General features: G+C 32.0%; 1 protein-coding gene across 4 annotated transcripts in view; it reads right to left on the bottom strand.

Moving 5' to 3' along the window:
* Positions 1 to 7203: 7203 nt before the first annotated feature.
* The window catches only part of ADAMTS20 (ADAM metallopeptidase with thrombospondin type 1 motif 20), a 203604-nt gene continuing 196692 nt past the window's right edge, over positions 7204 to 14115 (bottom strand). For 3 of the 4 annotated variants that reach the window (XM_027093467.1, XM_027093466.1, XM_027093465.1), the window contains 2 exons: positions 11128 to 11232; positions 7204 to 8729 (listed from right to left, as the gene is read on the bottom strand). In XM_027093467.1, coding sequence (XP_026949268.1) covers positions 8640 to 8729; positions 11128 to 11232 — 195 coding nt within the window. In that variant the 3' untranslated portion in view covers positions 7204 to 8639. The remainder of the gene's footprint in view (positions 8730 to 11127; positions 11233 to 14115) is intronic. The other variant, XM_027093464.1, reaches the window with a different exon arrangement.

Here is a 14115-nt window from a genome sequence, read left to right as displayed (position 1 = left end):
ATATATATATATATATATATATATGAAGCATAAATGGACAAAATCGAAGGGAGAAATAGACATTTCCACAATAATAGTTGGAGACTCCAATGCTCTACTCTCAGTAGCAGATAGAACTATCAGACAGAAGTAAGGAAATGGAGAACTTATTACACAATAACCTGACTAAATCTAACAGACATATACTGAACACTCTATCTAACAACAACAGAACACACATTCTTCTCAACTTCACATGGGACATCTTCCAGCAAGGACCATATGTTAGGCCACAAATTAAGTCAACATAGGTTTAATAAGATAGATATCATACAGAATATCTTTTATGACCACAACAAGATGAAGTTAGAAATCAAAATAGAACTAAAACTGGAAAACACACAAATTCGTGGAAATTAGACAACACACTCTTAAACAACAAATGTATCAAAGAAGAAATCACAAGGGAAATTAGAAAATACTTAGAGATGAATTAAAATGAAGACACACAATATCAAAACTTATGGGACATAGCAAAAGTAATGCTAAGGAGGAAATTTATAAACACATTAGAAAAGAAGAAATATCTCAAATCAACAACCTAACTCTGCAACTTAAAGAACTAGAAAAAGAAGAACCAACTAAAAATAAAACTAGCAGAAGGAAGAAAATAATAAGGATTAGAGCAGAGATAAATGAAATAAATAACAGAAAAACAATAGAGAAAAATAAAAAAAAATCAAAAGTTGATTCTTTGAAAATATGAATGAAATTGAAAACTTTTAGTTGCATTGACTAAGAAAAAGAGAGTAGAATCAAATAACTAAAATCAGAAATGAAAGTGGAGACACTACAACCAATAATAAATACAGACAATAAAAAGGATTATAAAAGAGTAATATGAACAACTGTGTGGATCAAACTTGGATAACTTAGATGAAACGGACAAATCTGAGAAACACAAAACTTGACAAGACTGAGTCACAAAGATGTAGAAAACCTGATTAGACTGATAACCAGTTAGGAGATTGAATCAGTAATCAAAAACATTTCAACAAATAAAATCCCTGAACCTAATGGCTTCACTTGTGAATTCCATCAAACATTTAAAGGAGAACTAACAAACACCAATCTTTCTCAAACCTCAGAAAATATTTGAAGAGGAGAGAACACTTCCTAACTTCTAGCTCCTCATTCTCTAAGGCCAGCATTCTTCTGACACCAAAGCCAAAGACACTACAAGAAAAGAAAACTATAGACAAATACACTTATGAACATTGATGCAAACTATGCAACAGGAAAAAATATTTGCAAATAAAGGACTAATATCCAGAATAAAACTCAACAACGACAACAAAAACAAATAACCTAATTAAAAAACAGGCAAAGGACTTGAATAGACATTTCTCCAAAGAAGATATATGAATGGTTAATAAGCAAATGAAAAAACTGCCAAAATTACTAACCATTAGGAAAACGCAAATCAAAACCACAATGAGATAGCACCTCACACCCATTAGTATGGCTACTATCAAAATCATTAAAAATAACCACTGTTGAAGAAGATATGGAGAAATTGGAAATTTGGAAATATTGGAAATTTGTACTGTTCATGGAAAACAGTATGAAACAATATGATGGGTCCTCAAAAAAATAAACACAGAACTACCATATTATCAGCAATTCCACTTCTGGGTACACACTAAAAGAATTGAAAGCAGGGTCTCAAAGAAATTCTTGTATATCCATGTTGATAGCAGCATTATTCACAACAACAAACATGATAGTAACCCAATGTCCATTGACAGCTGAATGGATAAGCAATATATGGTATATACAATGGAATATCATTAGCCTTAAAAAGGGAAGGAAATTCTGACACATGCTACAACATGGATGAACCTTAAATAGGGAGTTATTGTTTAATGGGTACAATGTTTCAGTTTTGCAAGATGAAAAGAGTTCTGGAGATGAATGGTGGCAATGGTTGCACAAAATATGAATGCACTGAGTATCACTAAACTGTGTATTTTTTTAATGGTTAAGGTGGTAAATATTGTGCAATGTGTATTTTACCACGATAAAAAAATTTTAAGCAAAAAAAATTGAACCCAGTTTAAGAGCCTGACCTCGTACCAAAATTTTACAGATTAATATTTTCAGCCACAAAGTGAGAAAGATACTATAAACAGCTTAGATTTATAGTTGCAACCATGATGTTCAGGAAGATGTAGTGATTTTCCCAAGGTCACAGAGCTTACATAAGCAGCAGAACTGGAGTGTAGCCCCTCAGAACCTGCCGTCTACTCACTATAGTGCTTTCGAGGCTATTTTCTGTATTTAAAATGAGGGAATGTAGCTAATTTGGCACTTTCTACCATTCAAAGATATTCACAAACATAAACTCATTTACTCTCACAATTTTTATGTTAGGAGGGCAAGCAATGCAATTTTTCTTCTATCCATTTTACAATTTACAATACTGAGGTTGAGATTATGTGTTTTGTTATGACACCGGAAAGATACAAAATGGCAGAGTACCTTAAAAACTCAGGTCTTCTTAACTATGAAACACTGTGAACAGAACCTATCTTTGCTTTGTTTCATAAACTGAACAGCTTCTGTGTAGTAAAAGTGAAAGAATAGTGATCTACCCCCTTCTAGAACTGTGTTTTTTACTCACAATTAAATGTCAAATAGTTTTATTTATATAACAAACGTGGTAAAATGTTAAAAATTAGTGAATCCAGCTGAAGGACATATGATAGCTACTTGTACTATTCTTGCAGGTTTTTGTAAGTTTTAATTCTGTAAATTTTTATAGATGAAGTTTAAAAATATGAAGGTATAGTCAGATAAATGCAAACTGAATAAACTGCCAACTAAGGCACCAGACACAATTTATACATATAAACGTTTAGAGTTGAAAAGTACCTTGGAAATTATTTATTTTAAATCCCTTATTTTACAGCTGAGGAAACAAACCTAAAGTTTAATGTTAACGCTATTTGTTAATATTAGAGCCTGGTCTAGAAATCTGAGGTGTCCCCGAACCCTTGCTCTCATCCTGAGTTTCCTCTTTTTGTAGCATAAAGTTTCTCCAAAAAAATTATTGCATTAAAAACAACTTCTTTGGCTCCTGGAAGCCAAGGAAGATTCTATATTGTTAAGAATATTCTCAGATTGAAGTAGTGAAAAGAACACATGTATATTTGTATGACAGAGATACAGATATGGATCTGATAAGGATATAGGTAACAGTGTTCAACTGGGTTAAAGAGAACTCAAAGACTGTTCACCTACTCCATTGCAAGCAGTTGCTTCTCAAGCTCTTCAGAAAATTGCAGAGGAAAATTAATTTGACATTTTTTCTTTATCACGCTGCAAAATAGTTAAGAGTGGCCAGCAGATGCCACTGTTGTCAGTTGTAAATAATTTTTCACATTTCAAATAAAGGAGATGAGTCATTACAGAAGGAAATAGGATAAGTGTAACAAAAATAATCATGTTATCTTAAAAAAATGTAACAAAAGTAATGCATTAATTGGATCTTATTATTTACCTTTAAGCAAAACATTTAATTAGACACATGTCAGCTAAAAGATATGAGCTAACTTGTTAGAGAAAAATTAACAAGGAAAACTGTAAGTCTTCTATGTTTGAAAAGAATAATCATGTTTAAAAATTAGAAGTTGATGCAATCACCAATGTTGACTAATAGCTATATTTAATAGCCAAGATATAGCCTACCTGATGAGTGACATCGAGGAAGAGTAAAATAAAACATCAATTCTATTCCTTTTTGTTACTATTGAGACATTATAAAAATAGTTTTGTATTTCTCAAGCCTACACTCAATGGGGAATAAGCTGTTACTACAAAATTGACTGTTAATTATGTTACTCTCTTATATTTCCATCAATATTCATAGTGTTAAGTATTTTTAAAATAATTTAAAATATATAAATTAAAGCAGACCTACATGGCCTATTCCATGAGAAAAAATATGATGGCTATTGGTTACTTCTAGGCTGGCCTCCCAAATTCCACAGTGGAACATGATTGATCACTCCTGGAATCCCTGTATCTTCCTGAACATATTTTTGGAATGACTCTTCACTTTTTTTAAAACATCAATCCCACCAAAAATCTGTAAATTATAGTTCAAATAGATTTTTTCATATATTTTCATGTGGATTTGAATTGCTGAATATTTTAATTAATTGACAAGAAAATATTAAATCTATGCTATATTCAACACTCTGATAGTTGCTGTGAGGGATTCAGAAGAGAATAAACATAGTTTCTGTTCTTAAGCAAAGAATACAGTAGAATAAAAAGAAAGGTTTTATGTATGGACATATATGTACTATGCTAAATGTTTCTGCTGTTACATAAAATGATGTGTAAAATGGTGAGGTTTCATAAGATTGTTGTAAAGATTAAATTAGATAAGGAGTAAAGTATCCATATCTAATTTAATCTCTCAATATCAAGCACAAAATAGTGGCTAAGCCAGTGTCAGTTTTCACTCAAATAACTGTCTTGGAGAGCAGATAGAGTGAGTGTTCAAAACCCTAATCAAATACTAAGTATAAATAATAAGTGATGTAAGAAAGGAATAGAATACATGAGAAATTAAAAATAAAGTGTTCCTGGCAGAATGGTCCACAAAAATCTTGATGGAGGAGGTCATATTGAGCTAATACTTGAGAGAAATGTAAGCATTTAAGGTGTAGAATAATGTGAAATAATCTTATGTAAGGTAGAGAAAGTGTGGGATAAGATAGGTTAATCCCTGGGGCAAACGTTAAAAAAATAAAAGAAGCCAACATAAAAAGAGAATATAAAATTGAATACAAAACTAAACAACTCAAAAGAAGGCAGAAAAGGAGGAACAATGGAAGAAAGAATGTATGAGACAAATAAAAGACAAATAACAAGAAGGTAGACTTAAATCCAACCATATCAATAATTGCATTAATTGTAAATGGTCTTAAATTCTTCAGGAAAAAAACAGATTGCTGAACTGGATTGAAAAATGAAAAAACACAGAACAATTCTATGCTATTTATAAAAGAAAATTTAAAGATATATGCTGGTTAAAAATAAAGGATGGCAAAAGATATATCATGCAAACACTAATTAAAAGAAAGTTGAGAGTTTTTTTAATACCAATGTAGACTTTAAGGCAATAAGTATCACTAGAGATATAGGAATATTTCATAAAGAGGGTCAATTCATTGAAAAGACATAACACTCATAAACATGTATGTACCTAATAACAGAGTTTCTAAATTCATGAAAAAATCTGGCAGAATTAAAAGGAGAAATAGACAAATTCACAATTGTATTTGAAGAATTTAACATTTGTAAGACTAATAGAATATTAATATTAACATCCTATTAATAGAATAGAATAATTTAATCAATAAGTGATCATTTTCAGTAATATAATTTTAAAAAATTGACTCTACAATTAGAAAAATATCTTAATATATAATATAATATATAATAATAATGGACACTATAGTTATTAAATATTAATACTCTACAGTTATAACACTACTATAATAACTGACACTACAATTAGAAAAACTGTATCCCTCAGTAACTGATACTGCAATTAGAAAAAAAGATACAGAAAATATTTGAATAATATGAAAAACTAACTTGACATAATTTACTTACATAAAACCTATACAAAATTACTGCAGAATACACATTATTTTCAAGTGCACATAAATATGTACCATGATAGACAATACTTTCAGCTATTGTCATAATATTTCATGGAACTCTCCCTCACCCTTGCCAAACGCTATTCAGACATCAAAAGGAAAAGAACTCAAAATATATAATTGTGCTTGGCAATTAGGAATTCATTTGTGATTTTAGCGAAAGTAGTATCGATGAAATATTGAGGGCTGGAAACCACGTTATAATGGAACGCTTGAATGAAAGGTAAAGATGAAGAGATCAGGAGGATAGCTGTTTCTCTTAGGAAGTTTGACAGTGAAAGGAAGAGAGAGTGAATAGGGGTGGCAGAGGAGGACATATTTTTGTTTTAAAATATAAGAGAGGTGAACACGGTTTCTGGATGAAAAAAAGGAGCCAGTAGAGAGAGAAAGGAAAAGGAGAGAGAATAATCTGCGGAGAAAGGTCTTGGGTAATTCAGAGTGGGAGGAAATCAAGAGTAGAGATGGGCAGACTGGCCTTTGATATGATCAGGGAAAGCTTTTCCCCTTAAGGAGTAGCAAAATAGATAAAATAGATGTAGAGGGTGCTTCACTTTAAATGATAAACAGGTATAGAAAACTACTATACACTGCATAGTAATATTTGTAACTAAGGTACAGTGCAAAAAGCATGCTTTGTGATAAGAGATCCTCAAATGTTTTAAATCACATTCACATAAAACTGACTCCCTTATATGTTTGTTTCTTTCCTTTTTTGTTTTTTTTATTGGGGGGTGGAGTTTAGAGGGTGGGGAAAGGCAGGAAAGGTGGAGGACAGGAGAGGTAAAGTGAACAAAAAATAAAAAAGCAATTCTCAGAAAAAGGAACCTAATAGCAAAAAATATATGAAAGGATCTTCATCCAACCTAGTAATTAAATAAATATAAATTCAAACAATGAAATACTATGCTCTGCCCCATAAGATCAGAAAAAAATTTCACATGTCACTGAGGATGTGGATACTCTAAACTTTTTACACCCTGCCAGTGGTAATTTAACTTGATTTAACCCCTTTAGAAAGTAGTAATTTGGCAATTTCTAGGGAAGTTTAAGATGGATGGATGAAACATATTATTGCTCAAAAGGATCTACTCCCTCCCTTGGGAGAGGATTGTGAGTCCTCACTCATTTCCATATGTCTGGCCATCCTGCACTTGTAGAGGTAGTATATTTCCCTGCCCCATTGACTAGGATTTGGTCATGCGATTTAAGTTGACCAATTGAATATGAGTATACATGTGTACCCCTTCTATGAACAGAAGCTTTTGAAGTCATTGCAAATTTTTGTCAGCCTCCTGCCCATTATTTCCGTGAGAAGGGTATACACTGGATAGGAGCTGTTTCCATCCCAGCTGCAACAATTTGGATAAAATCTTTTAAGAATTTCTGTAGTGATTTTAGAGTTATAGACTTTTTGGTGAAGAATTTTTTTTTTTTTAACCTGAAAGGAAAATGAAAACAAAGTCCTAATATATCACACAAACAAGTTTATTACTTAAATGTTTATAAATTATAAGATTTTACTTATGAATAAAAACATTTCTAGAAAATGTTACACATTTTGTAATAATGTTTGTAACTGGTTTCAGGCACATAGTGCAAAATACTTCTTTTCTGATACAGAGATCCCTAAATGTTTATCTAACCACATTGGCACAAAATTGCTTTAGTACCTTATATGGTACAATATACCCCTAATAAATCTTTGAAAAAGAAAAACTTTGTGGGCAAAACTAGTACACTACTATTTACTGGCAAAAATCTATTAGTAGATTCAGTTTTCTTGGTTTATAAAGTAGGTTGCCATAGAAAAATATTATTTGTCTATGATTCTTTTAAAATCACATTATTATATAATACACAAATTATTCACCTGAAAAAAATCTCTTGATACCTGAGAATTTGTCCATGAATAGTTAATTTTTATACTATCTTTTATGTTCTGGCTTTGAGATACCTCAGATATGAAATAACTTGAACGTCTCTAATAAAAATTTTGCAAATGTAAACATAATTTTATGTTTACCAAAATAGGATCTTCAACATGTCAATAATTCTTACTTTTCTACTTGATTAATAAAATACAGTACTTAACTGTGAGAAAATTAATTTTTTAAGAGTAGACATATACATATATAAGATCTATAAAGACATGATAGAATATACACATTATAAAAACAATGTATTTCTCTTATAAGTACAATCAAATTAGAGGTAGGTGTTTTAAGTCAAATTCTACTATATCATATCTTCTTCTGTATTATTCCCACAAAATTTCATATTTAGTATTTAACCAAAGCATATATTTTAAATACAAAATTATACCATATTTTAGGATGATTTTTTTCAAGCACCATAATGCACAATTAAAAATTAAAGGAAACATAAAACAAAGTATCTAAGCTGTATCAGTAGAAAGTATAATGGCTATGTACTTTTTTGATGTGACTATTGATTTGCTATTCACCTGACAGATTCAATATGTTTATCGCAGTTTTAAATAAGTTCATTTTCCTAATTTTTACTTGCTCCATTTTAACAAGTAGAATAAACATTCATTGTACAGTAGGATACCAGAGCAGAGATTTACATGTGTGTTTATAGGCATAAGGTAATTGTGGTCCAGTCCAAGCTGTTAACAGCAATATTATCTTGGTATAATTCAAGCATCCCTGTATACCCTACCATAAATTACTATATCCTTTTAAGGATCCAGATTAGAATCACATATCGTTCAGTTTATTTTGAAGCCCTTGAAAAATTAAGCAGTGATGTGACTTCCTGATGAGCGCCCTGAAAAAAAGGCACAGACATTTTAGACATGGAAATCTCAGGAAGGGAAGGGTAAAGAAACAAGCACCAGCTATTTGCAGTTTCCAGAGAATGTCTCCTCTTTGGGACTCACTTCCCACTTCTGAATGTTCATATTACTTGAATTGGGAGACCAGTAGTCATGTGAGGAATACACTTTCCACAGAACCCTCCACATCTGCCGTAGACTTTGGTTCCATCCTGAAAATAGGAAGAGGCAGAGATACAGGAGAATCTGTTACAAGCTAGTATCTGCGTGCACAGGGCAGAAAAAGCAAATGCTTTGAATCATGCGGTTGAAATAATTAGCCAAGGTTTCATACAACAATTACACTTGAGGTCAAAGGTCATGCCATTTCAGGATTAGTTGAAATTTGTGGTCATGGGAATTAGATAATGTGAGATTCATATTATCTACTTAATGATTATAAACCACACTCTAATTTAGACAATTCATCTCAACCCACTTATTTTTCAACAAGATATCTATTTGCTTCAGTGAGTTTATTAAAACCTCTCCCAATCTGTTGTCCAGCATTGCCATGATTTTATATAAGATTCTCACAGACTAAAAAAAAGATAGTATGCAAACTTGACCTTAACTGAATCCAAGTCATATTAACCTCAAATATCTCCTGGAAGCATTAGAAACACAGCCTGAAGAAAATATTTAGAAGGTGATAAAATGGGGGGGGCAGGGAATAAAACTGGACTGAAAGCAGGAATTATAATTAGACAAGGACTAAAAAGGGAGATTCTTCTTTTTTTTAGGAAAGCAGAGCTGCTTACTGAGGAATGGCTGGTGAAGAAGGTGGTCAGGACATGCTAGATTTTCTTTCCAAACTGTCTTCCATCTTTAGGTCCAAAAGTCAAAAGGCATTTTGATAGGATAAAGCAAAAATAGCTTGAACTCCTGTAGTTTCTAGAAAAGGTAAGTTTTGCTTTGTTTTTGTTTTTTTAATCTAAGGAAGGAGGGTAGAGAAGGAAACTTTGGGTTCCTGGAACTTTTGAGGATGAAGAATATTTTGAGATTGGGGGCTTTTGAAGTTGCCTCTCCTTTCAAAAGCTTTCTAAACTCTAGAGAGTCTGAGTAAACAGAGAAAGGAATGGCAGTAAAAATTCCAATTTATATACATTCCTGTTCGCAAACGGATCATATAAGTAAACCCCTAATCTTGCTTAAATTTAATGGGAAATGAAAATATGTGTGCATTTCCATAAGTACATTTGGGTTTCACAAGTCTCATTTTCACACCAGGCAATAGATCTCAGGAAATACCTTCATGTGCAAAATTTTTGATTGAGGGAGAAACTCTCAATTAAATAGACAAACAAATAATCTTTAGAATAGAACTTAAATAGAAGCAAAAGTAATGATTGTACTAAATATTCATTTTTACTGCTGCCCTCAGCCAGATCTCATTTAACCAAAAGATACCTAAAAGCTGTATAAAGTCAGAATATCTCATTGCACTCTCTACATTTTCTACTTGCTCGGAATATACTTTAACTAGGTAATTAATTTATTTCCATTCTTCTACCAAAAGGGATTAGACCAAAATTTGCCAAATAAATATTTAGAAATAGCCATTTTTAAAAAGCCTACTGCTTGCCCATATGATAGAAATAATAAAAATTTAAATTCTTTAATTATAAATTGAAACACAATTTCATAATATTCAGAAAGATAATGTTTTAGTCTCTGATTATTAGAAAATTGAATTTCATTTATAAGTAGTATTCATATAAATAGGAGTGTAACAGAAGTCACTTTTATCAAAAGAAAGAAAAATGATAAAACCTTAGAGCGGGCAGGGGGTTGTTGATGGTGCTGATTTATGTGCAATATAGGTGAGGACACTTATAATGTAGATCCTGATTTACTATAGATAGAATCATGTTATCTAAGACATGGGAGCTCCAAGTACTAGGAGCCATCTCATAAAGAGTATGTGCTAGTACCCCATACCAGCATCAAAATTAAATGGATTCTACTTTAGATGATACATGTGCTATAGGTAAAAACCAAATACCAATGTTCTCTAGATAAAGGTAGACAGAGGAAAATATGCATACAACCATAAAAAATATTCCTAATTCTTGAAGAACCTATAAAGGATATTTGTTAAATGACAAATGGCTCCAACCTCAGCTCCATCACTAAATCAAAGTAGTGAGGTAAATAAACCAAAAAGTTACCTCTCACTTTGAAATATTAAAACCTACAAACCTTTAATAATTAGAATATAGCTAAAAGCACTACCTCTTTTTGAAGTACCTGCATTTCAAGCCATCAACCCCAAACTTGAGCTACTTCAATCTATATGCTCTGGCATTTGATTTCATGTTCAGATATATGTAGGCTAAACATGAATGTGTATGTATATAAAACCTACATAAGCACATGAATAAAAATGAACCCAATTCCATAATTTCATAAATTAATGTTATATTTCATTATATGTAATATAGTCCATCATATGCAATAACGCATTAGTCATTAACTTCATATAACTCTAAATTTAAAGTAGAGGACCTTTAATGCTAGTTCACAGCACAGAAGTATTTCAGACAGATTTTTTGGTCCAGCAGGACTTACTTGTGATCTGTGAATGATGACAGAGGCATAACTGCCCTGAGCAAGCCACTTTGCTGTACTGGATATCTTCATTCCAGTTCCAGCCAAATTAATGCTGAATTGTCCCTGGATTGAAAACAAAACAAAATAAAAATAGATGGAATTCATAAAATATTTAAGCATCCACTTTGCTAGAAACACCTGAATTGGAATTATGTAAGAAAGGACTCGAATTGGTTTTCAAGATTCTTTCTTTAGAAAATGAAAGAATATTGATACAACCTTACACTAAAGAAAATGAACAGGCTAAAGACTTTTTAAATTGATTACAAATAAGTCTTCTCAATTACAAGAGACAACTGAAATAATACCAGATAATGTAATTTGTGCAAAAGTAATTCTGTCCAACACTAGGACTCTAGGGTTGACAGCTAGAGCTTATGCTCCTGTAGCAACAGCAAGTCCAGTCAGAATGGGTGTTCACAGGGATTGATACCAACCAGACTTTAACATTTCTCCAGTTTCAATTTTTGACCCCTCGTTGCTAATTTCCCTAAGTTACACCTGTTTAATGTATTTCCTAGAATCTTCTGTTACTGTGCCCTTACCTTTTGTGTTAAGAATGTTACTTTTTAACCTACCACACAAAACTACTGAATGTGATATTATTGCCCCAGCTATCATGCGCTTTTAAGAGCCCAGAAGTGTTATGTGGACGTCTGATGCCACATGATTTACACACATGGTATGTGAGCCCCCTAGTGGCTTTATGATCGAGTTATTTTCAAGACACAAGAACCAGTTTCATGTCAAAATATTCTAGACTATCTCTGCTAAAAATTAAACTTTAGGGCTTCCCTGGTGGCGCAGTGGTTGAGAATCTGCCTGCCAATGCAGGGGACACGGGTTCAATACCTGGTCCGAGAAGATCCCACATGCCGCGGAGCAACTAAGCCTGTGTGCCACAACTACTGAGCCTGCACGCTAGAGCCCGTGCACTGCAGCAAGAGAAGCCACCACAATGAGAAGCCCGTATGCAGCAACGAAGACCCAACACAGCCAAAATTAAATAAATAAAATAAATAAATTTATTTAAAAATAAACTTTAAATATCTGTTAATTAAGAAAGTGCCTGACTAAAATTGGTAAAATTTGTGGCACATGTATATGATCTTGCAGTACAGAATTATACACTGAAAAGCTGAAGTATTTAATGAAAGCTAATTAAGCCTACTGCCAATGTTTAATATACATACAGATTTAGAGCGATATTAGGACAATCTTAGATTACATCACAATATCCTATGGCCTAAGACTCAGGAATCTTGAGCAAGACAGTGATAAAACATTAAAGATTATGTTATGTCAATGAAAATATTATCTTGTCATGAAAGCAAACTAAATAGATTTCAAATATATTTATAATATGAATTATTACAACTGCTAAAAAATTATGTATCAGTTTAGTTTATTAAGTTAGATTTCTTAGGAATCTTATATACTTCTTATTTAAAATCAAAATAGAGATTCAAATACATTTATAATACAATGATAATATATGGAGAATTTTCCCCAAAATAGAAATAATTTGTTTTAGATAAATTTCAAAGAAAATTAATTGTTATATACGTCATCTGGTTATGAAATTTAGAATATGACCTGTATGTGTGCTTCATTGCTGTATTCCTAGAGTCCAAAAGAAGGCCTAGGCACTCAGTAAGTGTTTTTAAATGGATGAATGAAGTGCAACATTATAAATATTAAATTTTAGCATTGTAAAAGTTAATACACAAATACACAGCTAAACCCTTCCTGCTTGTGATAATGAATGACACTAACGCTACACACATCAGAATTTTATATTAGTAAATATTTGAATGAAAAGAAGTAATTCTAAGGATATATTCTACTGGTTAATACTTAGTCATCTCATACAGATTTTGCACTGAATACCTTCATCCCACCTTAACTCATAAATAGGCCTCTCACCAAATAAAAGAAATGGAACTATATTCTGTGGTGTAGGTTTCCTGTGGCTGACCACTTACTGAGTGCCCCAGTTGGGGGAATGCAATGTTTTCACAACCTAATAGTTTACCCTTCCATTTATTCTTTACCTCCCTGCTCAAGGTTTCTTGGAAGCATTCAGCTGGAAAGGAAAGACAAAAATCCAACTGACTACAGTACTGAGACTTAGGTGGTCATTAACACAATGAGTTGGGTCTAGAAATATCTGCTGCTTCATTTCTCCAGACTAATTTTCATGATCTTTGTTTACATCTTTAGTCCTTGTTCAAAAGCTACATAATACAATCTCAAAGAAATGGCAAAACAATTCAACTGAACTCTGGGATGATATTGACAGAGGTAAAAATATACTTCACTCATTTGTTCGAAATTAACTGAGTGGCAGACTTGGTATGAAGCACTACTGCAATACAGAGAGAGGTTTTGCTCTAGGTTTGAGAAGTGAAGCACAGATTGGTGGTTGCCAGAGGTAGGAGCTGGAGGGGGAAATGGGTGAGGGTGTTTTACAAGATAAATAAATCCTGGGGATTAATGTGCAATATGGTAACTATAGTTAAGTATACTATATTGTATATTTGAAAGTTGCTAAGAGAATAGATCTTAAAATTTCTCATCACAAGAAAGAAAAAATTGTAACTATGTGAGGTGATGGATGTTAACTAAAACCATTGTGGTAATAATTTTTCAATATATACATAGTCAAATAATTATGTTGTACACCTTAAACTAATACAATGTTTAATGACAATTATATTTTAATAAAATGGAGGAAACTAAATCTGATATACACATAAATAAATGTGATGCAATGTAGAGAATTATAGGTGCCATAAGAAAGGTACTGGTACATTCCTATGGAACTTTAGAAGTAATAAATGATTGAATAATTGTATTAATTACTTATTTCAATTCCATTACTTTATTTAAGATTAAAATTTAAACCTCTTTTAACCTAATATTTAACTTGAAAAATTAGTTCAA

This window comes from Aethalodelphis obliquidens, unplaced genomic scaffold (assembly GCF_003676395.1).
Source record: "Aethalodelphis obliquidens isolate GAN/ISIS:26980383/991018 unplaced genomic scaffold, ASM367639v1 scaffold84, whole genome shotgun sequence".
NCBI classification, from domain to species: domain Eukaryota; kingdom Metazoa; phylum Chordata; class Mammalia; order Artiodactyla; family Delphinidae; genus Aethalodelphis; species Aethalodelphis obliquidens.
The sequence above is the reverse complement of the archived record's forward strand: the minus strand, read 5'-3'. Positions and strand labels throughout refer to the sequence as shown.